Consider the following 17429-nt stretch of genomic DNA (forward strand, 5'->3'; position numbering starts at 1 on the left):
ATGAAAACAAATTCACTCATACAAAAAATTTGCTTCTGCTGCTATGTTCACGGCGGTCACAGTTTATACGTTTGTTTGTTTTGTATTTATTAAAGCTATAGTTTTCTAGTACTTTCGATTTCTTTCAATTGTGTTTTCAATAAAGGAGTTTAAGTACAATAATACCATGTGCTCTTACGGTGATGGAAAACATCGTGAGGAAACCTGCACATCTAGATTCTAGATGTGCATTATACTTATTCCAAAACGGCGATATGGTTCGCAACCTATCACGTGATTACAAATGTGCTGCGAAAAGTGGGTGGCTCGCTTGTGAGCCACCTCTAACTACCCCTTCGGGGATTACAGTCGTGAGTGCATATGTATATGTATGTAAATACCTACTCGGAAAATTTAATCATAATAATTAGTTTTGGCTCCCAAGTAATATATTTTTTAGTCGACCGTGATCTAGCATAATGTAGTTGTTAAGAGTCTATGCCTAGACAGGGTCTTATAATAGATGTGAGTGTTACAGTAAAATATGTTATGTCACATAATATATACTTGGTACTTTCTCAGCCTGCTTCAAACCCTAGGCAATCTAGGTCGGTCAAGAACCGAAGCCCTAAGCTAAGTCATGACAAAGCTGTTTGTCAGACCAGCTTCTTGTAAATTGGTTACATAATATACCTACAGGTTATTTCTGGACTTGTGCACTTAATCGCTATGGTAATTATGATGATGAAGGTTTACAAGCTTAGATAAACAATGTACAAAAAAGATGGAGTGTCAGTGCAAAACAAACGTCTCGACAAATACCGCTGAGCTCTTATCTTTAACTAGGTGTTCCCGCGAGCTTCGCTTCTCCCTTAAATGTTTTCCCGTGGGAATTCCGCGATAAAAAGTAACTTATCTTCTTTCTTAGGATCTAGATCATCTGTATATCAAATTTCATTCAAATCCGTTCAGTACTTTTGGCGTGAAAGAGCAACAGACAGACAGACACAGTTACTTTCGCATTTATAATATTAGTTAGGATTAGGATTAGATCGGTAAGAAGATTAAACGAAACGCAGACGATGTGAAATCAATGTTTTGCCAGGCCTGTGTCACTCCGCGCGCGGGCGGCGCAGGCGCCAGCATGGCGCCGGCCATATGCATGGCCAATCTAGTCGGCTGCCGCAAGCGAAAGACGACACACGCGCGCGCGCTATTTAATTTTGTTCGACTACGTTTGACTTTACAAAAAAAAAAGAATTAAATTTACAGACACAAGACTTCCCTCAAAATGTATTAATGAATCGATTATAAAATGTGAGCTGAGTGGGATTCGTGCCCAACTAAACTAAAACAGAACATCGTGATCAATTTCATCTCAATATTATCACACATTATGAAGAAAAAAAACATTTTTTGACTGAAGTAAATGTTTTAGGTAGACCTACCTCTTTCTTTTACTTTTACTTCAAATAATAGATCTATGAATAGGTCTTTAACTATGAAATTGCCGTAGCTTCAACTAGTCATTTCCAATAGAAAATAAGTTTGGGATTGCGCTGTATTCTAAATTCAAATTTATTTTGTTTTAAAATCATGACATTATTTTTACAAACTCAGTCCGTTGCTTAGTAAACGTTGTAGAAGTTGTAGTCTGTGGTGCTGAGGCTACCCTAAGGTGGCTTCTTTTTCAATGCGTATAACCACGTATAACTTATTATGCACCGTAGTCCAGTGAAATAAGGCGCATATTCCCTTAAAAAATAAATTGTTAGGTAAGTAAATAAAAACGTGTCCGGCTGGAGCGCGATCTAAATGAGACCTTATTGCTTATGGGATGGAGTCATATTTCTTTGAATGCCATTGCAAAGATGGCCTTCTGTACTGGTACTAGTTATTATTCTGTGGTTTTGCTTCCTTTTTGTAAGCACCATCAACATGTTCGAATATTGTTAATCCAAGTATCTAAACAACTAAACTACGACCATTTTCTTTTCCTAATGACTTACGTACAGTATACGACAGAGCGACAGAGCTACACTGACAGATATACGAGATAAACCTTCCTAATGTATGTCATTAGGGCCCTCTATCACCGACTAAGGGTCCAATGCACAAGATTTCACAACAGTTAACATGTTAAGTATGATAAATTGTCAGCGATTAAGTTGAACCACCTGTCTGTTGCCGTTTGGCGTATTGTTTTGAAGGTTAGATTAGTTCGGTGAATTCATGAACGTTTAGGTGTGTATTACTAATGAATATCGTAATTTGTACTTTAACTTTATGTTTATTATGTACATGTATTAAATAAATAAAGATAAAAAAAAAAAGATAAAAAAAATCAACTTTAGTAAGATGATTTTAATTTTTATGATTAAATAAGAAGTACCTATAAAACTATCTTGTCATATCCCAAAATAAAACCTTGTTGATGATGACTTTCAGCTGAGCAATGAAAATGGCTAAGTTTTTTTTTAGCAAGTAAGTAATTTGTCAAAAAAACCAAAAACATGTCGTAATCCGTTTCATAATAATATCCTTTCTTCATCCTATGGATAGCAAGATAAGTCTAAACAAAACCTCTCACTTACCTGAGGAAGATGCCGAGGCCTCCTAGACATGACAGTTGCCTCCACGGTTCTCTCCGTCACACATTTACCATTAGGCATTGGCGCATTCCCTTTACCATTCACCATATTACCGTAAACATTAAAATTCTCCTCCTTGACTATATCCTGCTTATCCGGCACATTCGGCTTAGTTATCGGAATATTCAACTTGTCAAAGTAACCATTCTGTATCATTTGGTCAAGAGAGACTTCTAACTCTCTCACTGGTACAACTTTTCGACCAACAATAGGATCATCAACTATAGTTTTGCGATTGAAGCCAGACACTTCGGAAAATTTGACATTCTTCTTCGGCTCAGAATCGAGTCTCTTTTGTTTTTGTGCGCTTTTAGGTGGTTCTGTGGTCCAGTATTTGGCTGGCTTTTCAGGCACACGTATAGGTTTGCACACTGCTACGTTTTTAGCTTCCGGTCTGGTTCGTTTATAGGCTTCAGCTTCAGCATTGGAGTTGCGTCGCAGCTCCGGCTGTCTTTTGTATGGCTCATAAGAATTCCTTTCAGTCCGCGGCCTTCGTCTTTCAGTCTCAATTCTGAAGTCGTAGTAATCTTTTTTGTATCTACGATTGTTTCGGTCTTCGTAGTGTTGGTAGTTGCGTGGTAGGGAGTTGTATTTGGTTTCGATGCTCGACGGTAGATTGAGGTACTCTGGCCTGATTGGTCGGAAAAGCGACAGTCTGCCTTGAGCTTCGTCGAAGTCTGAGTAAATGTCTTCGTAAACATAGCCGTTCTTGCGTCTTGGCTTGTACCTTTCTTCTTGTCTGCTGTTTCTGCTGTCGTGTCTGGTGGTTTCGTATCTCTGTGGTCTGTATCGTCGCGTGTCGTAAGTCTCGTAGTTTCGATTGCGTTCCGTGTAAAGAAGTCTTTCTCTCGAACCTTCCATGGTTTGCGTTCAATCTGCGAACAAAGAAATTTTGAGTTGTAGAAAGCTATTGGTTTTGATTTAACAAAAAAAAATGTTCTGAAGGTGAAAAGCGTTGTTTGTTAACGTTTTCACGTTAAAAACATACACCTTCACAAAGAATTACCTAAAGCAAACAAGACAATGTAAATTCTATCCTCAAAATCCTCTTAAGTATGCTAATCAATACCTAACAATAGTCAGAAATCCCACTCTTAATCCATCAAACATGATCTTGAACCAGATCGCTCGACCGATCGACCGACAGATCCGTTTCCAATGAATTCCGTTTGTTCGCATAAATTAGCATAAACTCAATTAAATGCAAAGCGAACTGACGACGTCGCTGTTACAATTACTCGGAGATTTGTCCAGGCCCTGAGACTGTGCTATTGCAGCTAGAATTGGATGTATTCTTCTGGTAATTATATCTACCAGTGTAGTCTAGCTACCGGACTGCCAACAGTGACACAAAATGAAATGAAACGATGTTCAAATTTTAAATTATTGTTTTTAAAAAAATGAGCATTTAGGGTGACTTTCACGTATTTAGTAGCTTGTCAAACGTCTGTTAGTTAGTACAAAATGTATTTAACTTTGATTTAAATACAATTTTAAATACATTTAGCGTTTGGTAAAAGTGGCTCTTAGTGGAACATTTTCATTGCTTACGTATCACATCTAAAAGTTGTAAAAATAAGGTGAATTATATCAAAAAAGGAGTCAGAAGGTCATTCTGAACAACTTTTGTTGTTCCATAAAATATTTTAGTAGAAAAATGCGTTGGCCGAGAATCGAACTCGGATCAACTGCTTGGAAGGCAACTATGCTGACCATTACACCACCAACGCATGTGATCATAGAAGCATAAAGTTTTCTCGACACCTAGAAAATGTTTGATCAAATGTTCATAGACAACAATACAATAGGCGTTAATTGCAGCAAAGTCACTTGAATCAATACATACTTATCTCTAAATCAATATGAAGAGTATGATATGAAATATATTATGATAGGTACCTAGTTCTAATTATAACTAGCTTGGCATAAAGAAAACTGTTACTCTATGCCCCTTATCCATAGAACTTCAAATGATTGAACAAAATAGATAAAAACCTTCAAAATTCAGCAAGAACTGATGCTTCGACTTTCTAAAGGTTTCAAAAGTATAAATCTGAACGACGTGTGGGATTACCACCACCGCAATGAACAATAGTAATGAACATTTTTTAAGCATCGTCGCTCTCTTGTCAAATCTGACGTAACTTGTATAGATCTGACTGATGTATGACAGGCGAGCGATGCTGCTTATGGATTCTTAGGGCCACTTGCAGAAACATATTAAATCTAGATTTAGGGCCCCTTGCACCAACAAATTAAATCTAGATTTAGTGTCAAATGTCGATTTAAGAAACGTCAGTCCATACAAAATTTGACACTAAATCGAGATTTAACACTAAATCTAGATTTAATATGTTCTTGCAAGTGGCCCTTAGTGTCAAATCTCGATTTAAGAAACGTCAGTTCCTATAAAATTTGACACTAAATCGAGATTTAACCCTAAATCTAGATTTAATATGTTGGTGCAAGTGGCCCTTAATTGCTAATGTTTCGTTGGGTGGTGTGATTTAATGTGACTTGCAACTGATTGTTTCTTGAAACACCCTGTAAACGGGGCGTATGTCCAGCAGTCTGATACAATTGGATGCAGCTGCATACCGTGACGCATGGCGATGGCCAGCGGCCAAGTAGGCGAGGGTAAGTGTGTAGGGTTACTCTATACTGACGAAAAGCGAACGAACGAGAGCTGTCGTGCAATCGGCACGTTTAGTAACGAGATAGAGTCGTGGCTCGCGAAGTAGCGCCCTGGAACTCCGTTTTTGGTCAAATAGAGTGACCCCACTTGGACGGTTGCTGTAGTTCTCTTAATGTCTAGTTGCTATGCAGGGGTCTGGCTGTCTAACTGGCCAATTGACCATGCATTATGTTAAGAGATTCGTGGTGGCGGTAATGGATATAAGGTATCGTTTCAATCGAGAAGCTGTGGGTTTTAGTCCTGCCTTGGCAATACGGCGATATGATTCGCGACCTATCACGTACGTAAGGCAAAGCAAGTGGCTCAGCATTTTCAAAATCGTAAGCATTAATATGAATGTAACGAAAAAAATACCCGTTGAGTAAATCTAACTAAGAATAAACTACCTCCGAATAAACCCTACTCAAAGAAAATTCAGCCAATCATAGCACTGCATTCCGTACTCAATAGTACCTACTGCTTAATTCAATGTTCTCAGGTGTAAATCTGACTCTTAAGAGCTTAGACAGAAGCCTTAGAAAGGTTTTGAAAGCAGCCTAAATCACTTTTTAAACTTCGAGCAACTGGTTCCAAAATCGTAAAACTACTTGTCGTTTTTTGGCTCCACTTTTTCACGTCCCTTCTGGAGTTATATTGTAATGCGGGTAGGTTTTTTATTTCCTATCGAGGGCCTGAATGTTGAAGCAACGATGTCGATAATCCCTTAGATGGCATTATCGTGAGGACGAAGATATTTCACGCCATGTCATCAATGTTGAGAAATGAGATATTACAGCCGTGATAAAAAGCCTTGTATGAAGACTGATTTCTTTTAAATTTGGTAGCGTTGGCAATCGCCTGTGAAAGCGTGCTTTTTGTAAGTCTTTTCTTGTCTTGTGGGCATAAATAATTATACTAAGGGTGAAAAGTTTTAATTCATCAAACTTTATATAATTAATTATTTGTATAACTTCGTTTTTAAATAATTCACGAAGTCCACAAAGGACAAGTAAAGAAAGAAATAAAAAGAAAAGTTTTTCTTTTATATTTTTTGTTAAAACAAACAAGCGTTTTTACAGTGGCTTCTTCTAAGAACAGTTACTACTGACCATTTTTTTGCTTATTTCGGTAAATGAAAATACTAAATAATGTTCATCATTAGGTATCATAATATAATTGAACACTTGAATAAACTTTGTTAATCGTTTAGATCTTACTCTACAATATAGCTGCTAAAACCACATGCGTTGGTGGTGTAATGGTCAGCATAGTTGCCTTCCAAGCAGTTGATCCGAGTTCGATTCTCGGCCAACGCATATTTTTTTATATAAATAATGTATGCCGTTGAATGGTGATAATCAAAGATTCTTAACAATCATATTTCTTACGAATCTTTCTCTATCTATCTATGGCGCATTGCGCCACCCCATTTTAAAATCATCGATAAATTTTACGTGAAAAACGCTTAAACTTGCGTCACCAAAAAGTGTGTAAAAAGGCCATTTTGATTTCACCCTAGCAAGCAATCATAGCTCTTTCGTAGCACGTATTGAGAACAAAGTCTAAAAGTGTTGTAAAGGTTGTATACTGTAGTTTTTAGTTTTCAGTTTTCAAATTACAGAGAGGATGTCCGGAAAAGTTTTTAAAGCGAGGCTCTTTAGAGAGTAGTTAACTGGAGTTGGAAAGAGGAGTTAGGCCTCCGACATTCATGAGTGGAGATGTGCTGGGAAACTTTCAGTAAATTAATGTATTTAGCATAATAATGCAGGCAATATGGAGACTAGATTTGTAGTGCCGGATAAGAAGAATAATCTAGGTCTAAATATTCTACGAATTTTGCTGCTGTTACTATTGTATGTTTCTTTTGTTATTTTAGACGTGTAACGTGTAATATAAAAATATCTGTCTTTCTCTCTCTCTCTCTCTCTCTCTCTCTCTCTCTCTCTCTCTGTCTCTCTGTTTAGCTCTCCATGGGTAGTCAGCGAATGAAGCAAATCTCATCGGATAATCCTCTCAGCGTGACAGCAACCCTAGTAATTGTCACCGGCACGTTAAGAAAAATACTGGCGGAATAAAAGTGGATCAAAATGAGCTAGTCTTTCAGGTGTATCTGTGAGAATGCCGTCATAAAATTCTATTTTTTTCGTAGCAAGTTGGAAATTACATTATCATCATCATCGTCACGACTCATCACGTCCCCACTGCTGGGGCACGGGTCTCCTTCCAATGAAGGAAGGGTTTTAGGCCTCCACCACGCTGGCCTAGTACGGGTTGATAGCATCTAAACACTTCGACAACACCCTGTATATAAAAGGCTGTGTTCCACGGCAGTATGGCGCAGTGCGGGGCGGCGGCGGCGGCGGCGGCGGCGGCGCGGGCCAACTGTCTCTGCCAAACTGCTGTACCTAACTAAATACCGACAGGCCTGGAGCTGGCCGGGGTTTTACAATACAATATAATAAAATGCTGATTGTTTGCGACTAAAAACATAGAAATACAAAAAATATACTCAAAAAGAAAAACAGTACCAAAATGCGGGTTAATTGCTTATAGCAATAACGACCGGAGTTTTAGACATGTTAAACTATGATTTTGTAAATGCTCATAAATAAATGACATATTCCGTCATGATACTCGTAGAACACCTGTTAAACGTTAAACATTATAAATCGCTAAACATGGTTTTCGTTCACTGATAAAATTCACCCTCAATTTTGAAAATGTGCGGTAGTAAGGGGCTTTGTGACCAATTAAATAAAAATGAAGAGATACTTTTAACATTACCCATCCAACTCCTGGACTATAACGAATGGTTTGACCTACACTCGATGCCACAGAACTGGGTAGTAAAGGAAATTGCCTATTTTCATATTATTACCTGACTGCATTTTCATAGATACAATTTATGTGCCTTTTCTTCATTAAGTACCTAGTTGTTATCGGCCAAAACTTTTACTACTTATAAGTACTAGTATACACTTTGGAACTATTCAAAACGAAAGTTCATAAATATTATTATAAACAACTCATAAGTAGGTAATTGAGGGTTCCTGAATGTATAGTTTGTCGAGGTACACAATTGTATAATTAAGTGATTATAGCGACGACTATAGCTCAAGTCTTAAAGAACATCATAACACTCAGTCCTCGGCCTGTCTCGACTATCCTCTAAATCGCGTGGCGTAATTCTAGGACCTACATAGATTAACACATAAGCTACTTTTTGTCCCGGAATTCCCATGGAAAAACTTTTTGTGACGGAGCTAATGGGTCAACAGCTAGTCAATCGTATATTTGTATTTTGTCTACTCATTATTATTATCATCACAATCAACGCGTAACCAACCACTACCCGAAATTAATGCCCTGAAAATGTACATTTCACAATTCAACCGGGCAGCGTTGGCGGTTGAATAACACCGGAAATTAAAAAAAAAACTCATTTTTTTTCCACTCCCATCCAACGAAATAAGTGTAGCGATCTGGTTTGTACAGGAGCTGTTTATTTACTGGACTTAGGGAGAGATCGTATCGTGAAACTTCTTGTATCTAAATGTAATTATATACTGTTACGGTTTATAGAATAGAATAGAATAGAATAAAATTTTTTTCAGACCACGTCCATAAAACATTGTAACAAAAACATAACACGTAAAACAAACAAATACAAACATACAAATGCAGTAAATACTTAATACTAATAAATACTAACCTAATCTAATGTTGACAACACACATTACAAATACCTAACTATACACTAACAATACACTGACACACATACACAATAATAAATGAAATAATAATACGAGTAGTTAAAAACAAATCCGACCGCCACACCCCGCCTCACCGGTTGATGACGTGCAGCCTCATCCAGTGAGTCAGGATAGGGCCGTCGAACTTGCCAGCTATATCTTTCAGGAAGATGTTGGTACTGCCTTGGACTCTGTGCATCAGGGAAGCCACTCTTTTACGCATAATTGCGTGAAAGCCGTCCGTATTGGCATCAGCAAACATTCCTGAAGCACTGCAGAACCGCGGCAGCCCCAACATCATTCTGAAAGCATTATTATATTGTACTCGCAGGGCGCTGTAGGCCTTCAGCGTATAGTTGACCCACAGGCTGCACGTGTAGAACGACTGACAAAAGGCCTTAAACAGTGTTATCTTAACAGGTTCTGTGCACCGTGAGAACCTGCGGGCCAGCATGTTGCATCTAACTGCCAGCGCCCTGCGCTCCCTGTCGATGTCTAGGTCATCACTGAGGTCTTCGGTGACCCAATGACCCAAATACTTAAATTGGCTTACTCTCGGTAGAGGAGAGCCACAGAGTGAGACTGAAGGTATGGAGTCATATGACGTCCTTCCCGCCTTGAACAACATGAGCTCACTCTTTTTTGTGTTGTATTTAAGTCCATGGGTCGCCGCGTATGACTCGCAAATTGAGAGCAGCTTTCTAAGGGCACTAATCGAAGGACACAGCAGCACCATATCATCCGCGTAGCTGATGTTATTGATGAAATTTCCATCAATTGAGCATCCGACACCGGCGCTGCTGAGCTCCTCGATCAAGCCGTTCATGTACAGGTTGAAGAGCTTGGGTGACGTCAGCCCCCCCTGTCTTACCCCGCACTCCAACCTGTACATGTCAGATAATGTACCTGCCCATCTGACTGCATTCGTCTGATTCCCATACCAGAAGCGAAATAATGAACTTAGTTCTGAAGGAAGTTTTGTGTCCTTGGCTAACTTATCCCACAGTATGTCATATGACACTAAATCGAATGCCTTGGATAGGTCCAGGAAGCAGGCGAATACAGGCGTCTTTCGATCGGTATAGTAGCGGACGGTGTGCTTTAAACACAGAATAGCTGACTCCGTAGATAGACCCGGCCTGAACCCAAACTGACCATCATGTAGATTCATACATTTGCCAAGATATTTGTCCAGCACACTGTCCAATACCTTTGCCATTGTGGTTGCCAACGATATAGGTCTATAATTACTTTTGTCTGAGGCATCTCCAGTTCGGTTTTTAATTATTGGAACCACAATAGTTTTCATTAGGTCCTCTGGTAGGTATGAATGTTTTATACAGCTGTTAAATAACAATGACAAGAGTCTTGTAATATGAACACCAGCGTACTGAAAATGCTCTATGCTGAGGCCATCGTGTCCCGGGGATTTTCCTCTAGACATCATCTTCAAGATTGAAGCTATATCATCAGGTCGCACTTGCACGGGCTCCGCTATGGCATCAGCATTGAGCATTGACTGAGGCGCCCCATGTCCGGAAGGTCCTAATGGCGAATTTACCATAAAACTCTCTTTAAAAAGATTAGCAATATGCCTAGGCTCGCTTACACCGTCGACACTGACAGGTAGGCTAGACTTAGGGTTCAACTTGTTGGTTTCTTTCCAAAATTTACCAAAGTTTTTATTAAAATGTAGACTGGCCATTATATCCATTTTAATCTGTAGTTGGTTATTTTGGCACCATTTAAGTTTGGCTTTAAATGTGCTTCTTGTTCGACACATATTATCATAATAATAACCCGATGACGATTTACCATGTAGTACCCAAAGCTGAAAGTAAAGTCGAGCCTCCCTGTGAGCGCTGTGTACGTATTTATTCCACCCAGTAACAGTTTTGCCTCTGCGTAATTTTGGTACGCTATGACTATGACTAGAGGTAGCTGCATCACAAAGACTGTTTACAATACTATGATAAAAATTATCTATATATATGCCCCGTATCTAAACACATATTGTTACCACAGTGGCACAGTTCTGATTCTAAATCTAATTTACTAAGTAATTTATCACAGATCTCACTATATTTTTCTATTTGTACGGTATCCCTCTCCCCCCATATAACCATATTAGACAACAATTTATTATGACAGATAATTTTAGGCTTTACTACATTAATATTACACTCTATTTCTAAAGGAAAGTGGTCTGACCAAAATGTACTATAGTGTACTTTAGCGTTCAATACAGTTTGTTGCGCAGCATTTGTCACAACACAATGGTCTAACCAGCGCCTGCACCCGTGGGCCTCACTTATAAATGTGTAAGTGTCAGATGGTAGTAGCGACATGTCCACACAATCCCATTTTTGGTCACAACAAAAGTTTAACAGTTCATTACAAAATAACTCACCAGGATGAGCGTTAAAATCCCCGAGTATGAACACTGACTCTGTATTATTATTTTCGATTATTGCACTCATTTCACCCAAACAATCAACGAATTCTATCAAGTTGTCACTGCTATCTGTAGGCATGTATACACATAAAACTAAGAATGACCGGTCACACAAGTCCACTTTAATAGCAACCAGGCGCACACTTCTACAAGTGATGACAGACACACACGGAAAAACACTTTTTCTCCATAGAATGGCTACTCCGCCATAAGGACGCCCACGGAGGAGGATGCCGGGGTCCATTGCTGATTTACTCGTAGCACAGAAGTCTTTGTCGAGGTTCCCAAGTGTAGGTAGCTCATTTGGCATAAGCCAAGTTTCTTGAAGTGCAATAATATCGGCCGATTTGCATAGATCAATAATGCACTCCGAGGATCTTTTCGCCGATTTACAATTAAAAGTTATGAATTTGCTAACGTAATTGCTGTCCATAAGCGTTGTGTTTTGTTATCTCAGTGTCAGAGTCTTTTTTTTGTCGAAAAATAAAATATTTCCTGAAGTAAATACCATCGGGCCAGAAATTATTATCATAAAACAACGCTATTTTTTGTCTCGGTACAAGTATCTTGTATGAGTCATAGTCCTTCGATACTTTCATGTGTAATTGTGTATTTTCTCAGGTTGAACAGCAATTCGTGTTTTTCTCATTATATATTCTGCTATATCTGTGGCTGTGGTTTCTTTCATAACATTGTAAATGTAGATTGGTGTTCTGATATCAGCTGCTTTGAATTTGGAGCCCGGGCTAACAGGCGCGGTACCAATTTTACCCGAAAACCGTGAGTTAGTCTGTTTTTTCCTCTGAACGGTTATCCAGCCTTCCTCATCAGTGCTGCTCTTTAGAACATTGGCAAAGGTTGGAGCTATTGGTGACTGTGCAGTTGACACCTTCATGATTAATTCGTTATCAGTATCAGAAACAGCTGATTGGACGTTGCCATATTTTGCACAGTGATTGACACCTGCCCGGTCATTCACACATTGCTGCGTTGCCGTTCCGTGCCCAGATTCGGACGATTTATTCGTATCTAAGAGCGTGGCGGGCATACAGTCGTCTATCTTCGCCCCACGGTCACGTGATGCGGCTTCGGCCAATACCGGCGTGGTGCACTCCAGCGACGACGGTATCGGCCCGACTTCGGGCTTCTCCGCCGTCGGCCCAGTTTCGGGCTTCTCCGCCACCAGTCGCGCGTCAATAACATTGTCAGTTGAAGGGACCGGTATGTTTTCGAAATGTAGCATGCCGAAAGGACCGCTATCACTTGGACATTCAAAACTATCTTGTATGCGATTTCCGCCTCTTTTCGTATTGACATACGGTTCATAGTCTGATTTTTGAATTGATTTTAATTCTTCGATTTCAGACCTCAACTGATCAATCTGGTCCACTGTAGCATATTGTGATTCACCAAGAAAATACTCCTGAATTTGTTTCAATTCACTTTGCATTAAAACAATATCCTTAAGTAGCCTAGTTACGTCAATATGATCGAACGTAACAGGTGGGAGTTTTTGTAGGTTTCTAGCCACGAAGATTGGAAGAATGTCAGGATCGTTACTTCCTCTAAAAAGACTAATAATGTCGTCGAGGTCTCGAGTTGTTCTTCCATCACCTTTTCTTGATATTTTTCTCTTTGATATGGAGTCAAAGAGAAGGCTTTTAGCCTTAGAAACATGTATGACTTAGAAACACCATAATTTTTCGGTCGAGGGGGATTTAGGGGCCTAGGGGCCAAGAGAAATAACTCTATCGTCCTATTCCTGTAACTCCTGTAGGTTGACAGGTAGAAAATGCTGTTGGCATAAAATCCACGTTTGCTAAACATATTAATATACTAGCTGTTCCAGCGGGCTTCGCTTCGCCTTAAAAAGTTTTCCCGTGGGAATTCCAGGATAAACAGTAGCCTATGTTTTTTCCCAGGGTCTAGACCGTATTTATACCAAATTTCATTCAGTAGTTTTGGCATGAAAGAGTAACAGACACACAGACAGACAGACAGACAGATACAGTTACTTTCGCATTTATAATATTAGGTAGGATTTGTGCAATAAAGAGATAAATAAATTATTATTGCGGTTTAGAATCATCCCGATATTTAGGCTACACACAGATCTGATATCCTATAACTCAAGTTATAATAAAGACACAATGATAGGTAGTAATGATAGGTGTAATAATACACCATCTACTTGTTTATATTATCATTTATAGTCCAAAATTTTTGTGCTATTATTCCTTAAATTGTCACATAGGTAGTTAATATTTAAATTCAACATTCGAAACATAGAATTGATCTCTTAGCACGCCCTAAACGTGTGTTTACATAACAAAGTAAGGTCCCATAAAAGCTTTAATTTACATACTTTCTCTTCAATATTTTGTTTGTTTCAACAATAACAGAAGAGTTGTCTCAGTAAGTGTCTCCATTAAGGGACATTCAACAGTCTTATGCTAATTGCTTTGTAAAATTATTATTTTAGACTTGTCCCGCGACTTTCGCTTCGTCTAGGGTTTTTCGATATAAAACGTACTTAAACAATTTGTTAATAAACGTTTTTTTTACTTTACTTTACTTTAAAAATATAGCTAAGAACACTCGGGATAACATTACCTACGACCTGAAAAAACAATGCAAAAATCGTTTCACCAGTTTGAGAGCTAAATCGCCACCCACCAATTTCCGTCGGAACTTAAAAAAGATCTGAAAATAAAATTCTTCAAACAAAAAACTTCCATCTGCCTCCTCCACGCTTAGCACTCGATACTAAAGTGAATCAAGCAAAAAGGATCGAATGCACGCGATATCGAGATGCGAATCGAATGCACGCGATGAAAAGAGCATGTTTTGCTAAAAGTCAACGGATATTTTCAAACTTGGAACTGGTTTTTGAAAAGAGAATTCTGGAATGCCGGGTGCCCTTTTCAGAGCGTTTCAAATGGAGAGTTTTTAATATGCCAGTTTTCAATATGGGCAGTTTCAAAGGGTTTCTTTTTGAAACTTATCATTTTTAAAAAGTTCCATTTACAAAATGCCGACACGAAATAATCTCAATTTTATAAAATACTAGCTTTTCCCGTCTAGACCGTATGTATACCAAATTTCATTCAAATTCGTTCAGTAGTTTTGGCGTGAAAGAGTAACAGACAGACACAGTTACTTTCGCATTTACAATATTATTTAGGATTTATAATTTACTAGCTGTTCCCGCGCGCTTCGCTTCGCCTTAAAAAGTTTTCCCGTGGGAATTCCGGGGTAAAAAGTAGCCTATGTTCTTTCCCAGGGTCTAGAACTCTAGACCGTATGTATACCTAATTTCATTCAATTCCGTTCAGTAGTTTTGGCGTGAAAGAGTAACTGACAGACAGATAGACAGACACAGTTACTTTCGCATTTATAATATTAGTTAGGATTAGGATTAAAATATTTATCGGAGATGACTTTCCAACTTTCTGAACGACTTTTCTTCTAATAAAATTTTTGGAAATTAGAAACGTAAAATAATAAAAATAATCCAAAAATATGCGTTGGCCGAGAATCGAACTCGGATCAACTGCTTGGAAGGCAACTATGCTGACCATTACACCACCAACGCATGTGGAAATGTTACTGAAGAATTAAGTCTGATATGAACATATTATAAATATTCAAACTCAAACTCAAATTTTTTTATTCATCGTTCAAATATAAAATTTTCTGATGAACGTCAATTTTTACAAATTACTCTCCGTTCGGATAAGGGGGGGCTCTTTCTGTCTAAGGAGAAGAACGGAGGCAAGAAACTCCTGAGCCATCTTTTCAAAAAAAGACTTAAAACTAGTTGGTATACAATACATATAAGCTTAATAATTATTATTATAATAATATGAGCAGAGCTAACTACTTATCACAGCCATGCATTAACGTCCTCTAAGTAATCATCAATTTTATAATACAAATATAGTTTCAATATCAGCTGCTCTACCCCAAAGCAAAATGCCATACGATAATAAGCTGTGGAAATAACTAAAGTAAACTAATCTGGCAGTTTCAACGTCGGTCAGCTGTCTAATTTTCCGTACAGCAAAAGCTGCGGAGCTCAACCTTCCAGACAATTTTTCAATGTGAGGTCCCCACTGTAACTTTGAATCTATAGTCATATTTACACAAGTGTAAGCAATAGGTATGTGACAACATTATTACATGACAGTGACAATAATAACTGTAATCTTAAACATCTACATAATTTCATTCATATTAAATAAGGTATTGATGTCGTTGTCGATTCAAAAAGCACAAAATTTAATTTTAGCGATGTCAATTTATAAATATTGACAGTTGACAATGATATTTACGAAAACGACGACCGAATGGCGTAGTGGTTAGTGACCTGACTACTGAGCCGATGGTCCCGGGTTCGATTCCCGGCTGGGGCAGATATTTGTTTAAACACAGATATTTGTTCTCGGGTCTTGGATGTGCCCGAAAAATGGCAATAGGCCCGCCCCCTATTACATTGGGACTAACATAACACTCTGGCGAAAAGTGGGTGCAGCAATGCATGCAGAGCGGTGGTAGCTCAGTCGGGTTAGCGCCCGCTTCTCAATCAAGAGATGCGGGTTCGAATCCCGGCGCTGTCATGTACCAATGAGTTCTTTTAACTTAAGTACAATGTATACCATCGCTCTTACGGTGAAGGAAAACATCGTGAGGAAACCTGCATATCTAGATTAAGCACGTCTAGATATGTGAACCCACCAACCCGCAGTGGACCAGCGTGGTGGGTAATGGTCCAAGCTTAGGAAGGCAGTTTAGACCTTGGGGATATGCACAAAGGTTCCACTCGAGAGAGCCAGGTGCAGGTACTTCGCCCCCACAGAGAATAGAATAGAATAGAATGCACCTCTGCCTACCCCGCAAGGGAGTACATTAGTACAAGGCGTGAGTGGGTGTTTTTTTTTTTTTTTTATAAAGTAGGTATAAAGTCGAATTTGTTTCTTACATAATATCTGTTTTGCTGACTGTATATTGACCTGCTAAGACTGTATGAGGTGCCCTTAAAAACCCCTGTATAGATTTAGAACCTTGTCCTAATAGGTATTGCGGTACATCATATTTCAAATTCTTGCCTGAAGTTATGGAACCCGGGAGCTGTGTAATAATTACTGAATCGATTTTCAATATTCAACACCTGTCCCAACAGGAATGGAATTTAGGGCAGCGCTCCGAATAAGAATTTAAATTTAACGCGTATTTAAGAATCAGTCCTTCCTTATTTTATGGCAAAAACCCTACAATTGCAGAGGGTCATGGCCTGCAATGCTGTGTACGTGTGTGTGACAAGACTGCCTTTTCTCCCGATCGATATAGGGAGGTATCATAAGTTTAAATTCCGTATCTGCGTGTATATGTTTGTCAACTCATGTAAATTTAACATTGAAATGGACTGTTTGATTTGATTTATAATTTTATTTTTTCATTCTTCGCCGCGAGTGTATTAGAACACACACACACACGCACTCACGCCTTGTACTAATGTACTCCCTTGCGGGGTAGGCAGAGGTGCATTGCTGCACCCACTTTTCGCCAGAGTGTTATGTTAGTCCCAATGTAATAGGGGGCGGGCCTATTGCCATTTTACGGGCACATCCAAGACCCGAGAACAAATATCTGTGTTTAAACAAATTACACAAACATAAAAAATAAACAAGTGTATTAGAAAATGTACAAAATGAAATCAATCATGAATTTCCACACACAAACTTTAATTAGCAAATTGCTGCCGATAACCTAGCAACCTATATGAGCAAAGCACTCAACTACTCCCCGCCAATCCACCGCTCCATTTCATCAAGTGTAAAATCCTGTCCAATCCCATTTCACTTTAATCGCATTACTATTGGATGGAGCGCCCCGGGGGAACTGTCAAAACGTCATCG

General features: G+C 38.8%; 1 protein-coding gene and 3 non-coding genes across 4 annotated transcripts in view; 1 reads left to right on the top strand and 3 right to left on the bottom strand.

The window, feature by feature from the left end:
• Positions 1–17429, bottom strand: part of LOC105398324 (facilitated trehalose transporter Tret1) — a 74900-nt gene that overhangs the window by 37354 nt on the left and 20117 nt on the right. The window contains exon 2 of the mRNA XM_038111299.2: positions 2574–3505. Coding sequence (XP_037967227.2) covers positions 2574–3491 — 918 coding nt within the window. The 5' untranslated portion in view covers positions 3492–3505. The remainder of the gene's footprint in view (positions 1–2573; positions 3506–17429) is intronic.
• Trnag-ucc lies at positions 4289–4360 on the bottom strand. The gene has a single exon. It is a non-coding gene; the product is annotated as a tRNA-Gly (tRNA).
• Positions 6549–6620, top strand: Trnag-ucc. The gene has a single exon. It is a non-coding gene; the product is annotated as a tRNA-Gly (tRNA).
• Positions 15035–15106, bottom strand: Trnag-ucc. Its single transcript has one exon. It is a non-coding gene; the product is annotated as a tRNA-Gly (tRNA).

The sequence above is a fragment of the Plutella xylostella genome, chromosome 28 (genome assembly GCF_932276165.1).
Source record: "Plutella xylostella chromosome 28, ilPluXylo3.1, whole genome shotgun sequence".
Classification (NCBI taxonomy): Eukaryota; Metazoa; Arthropoda; class Insecta; order Lepidoptera; family Plutellidae; genus Plutella; species Plutella xylostella.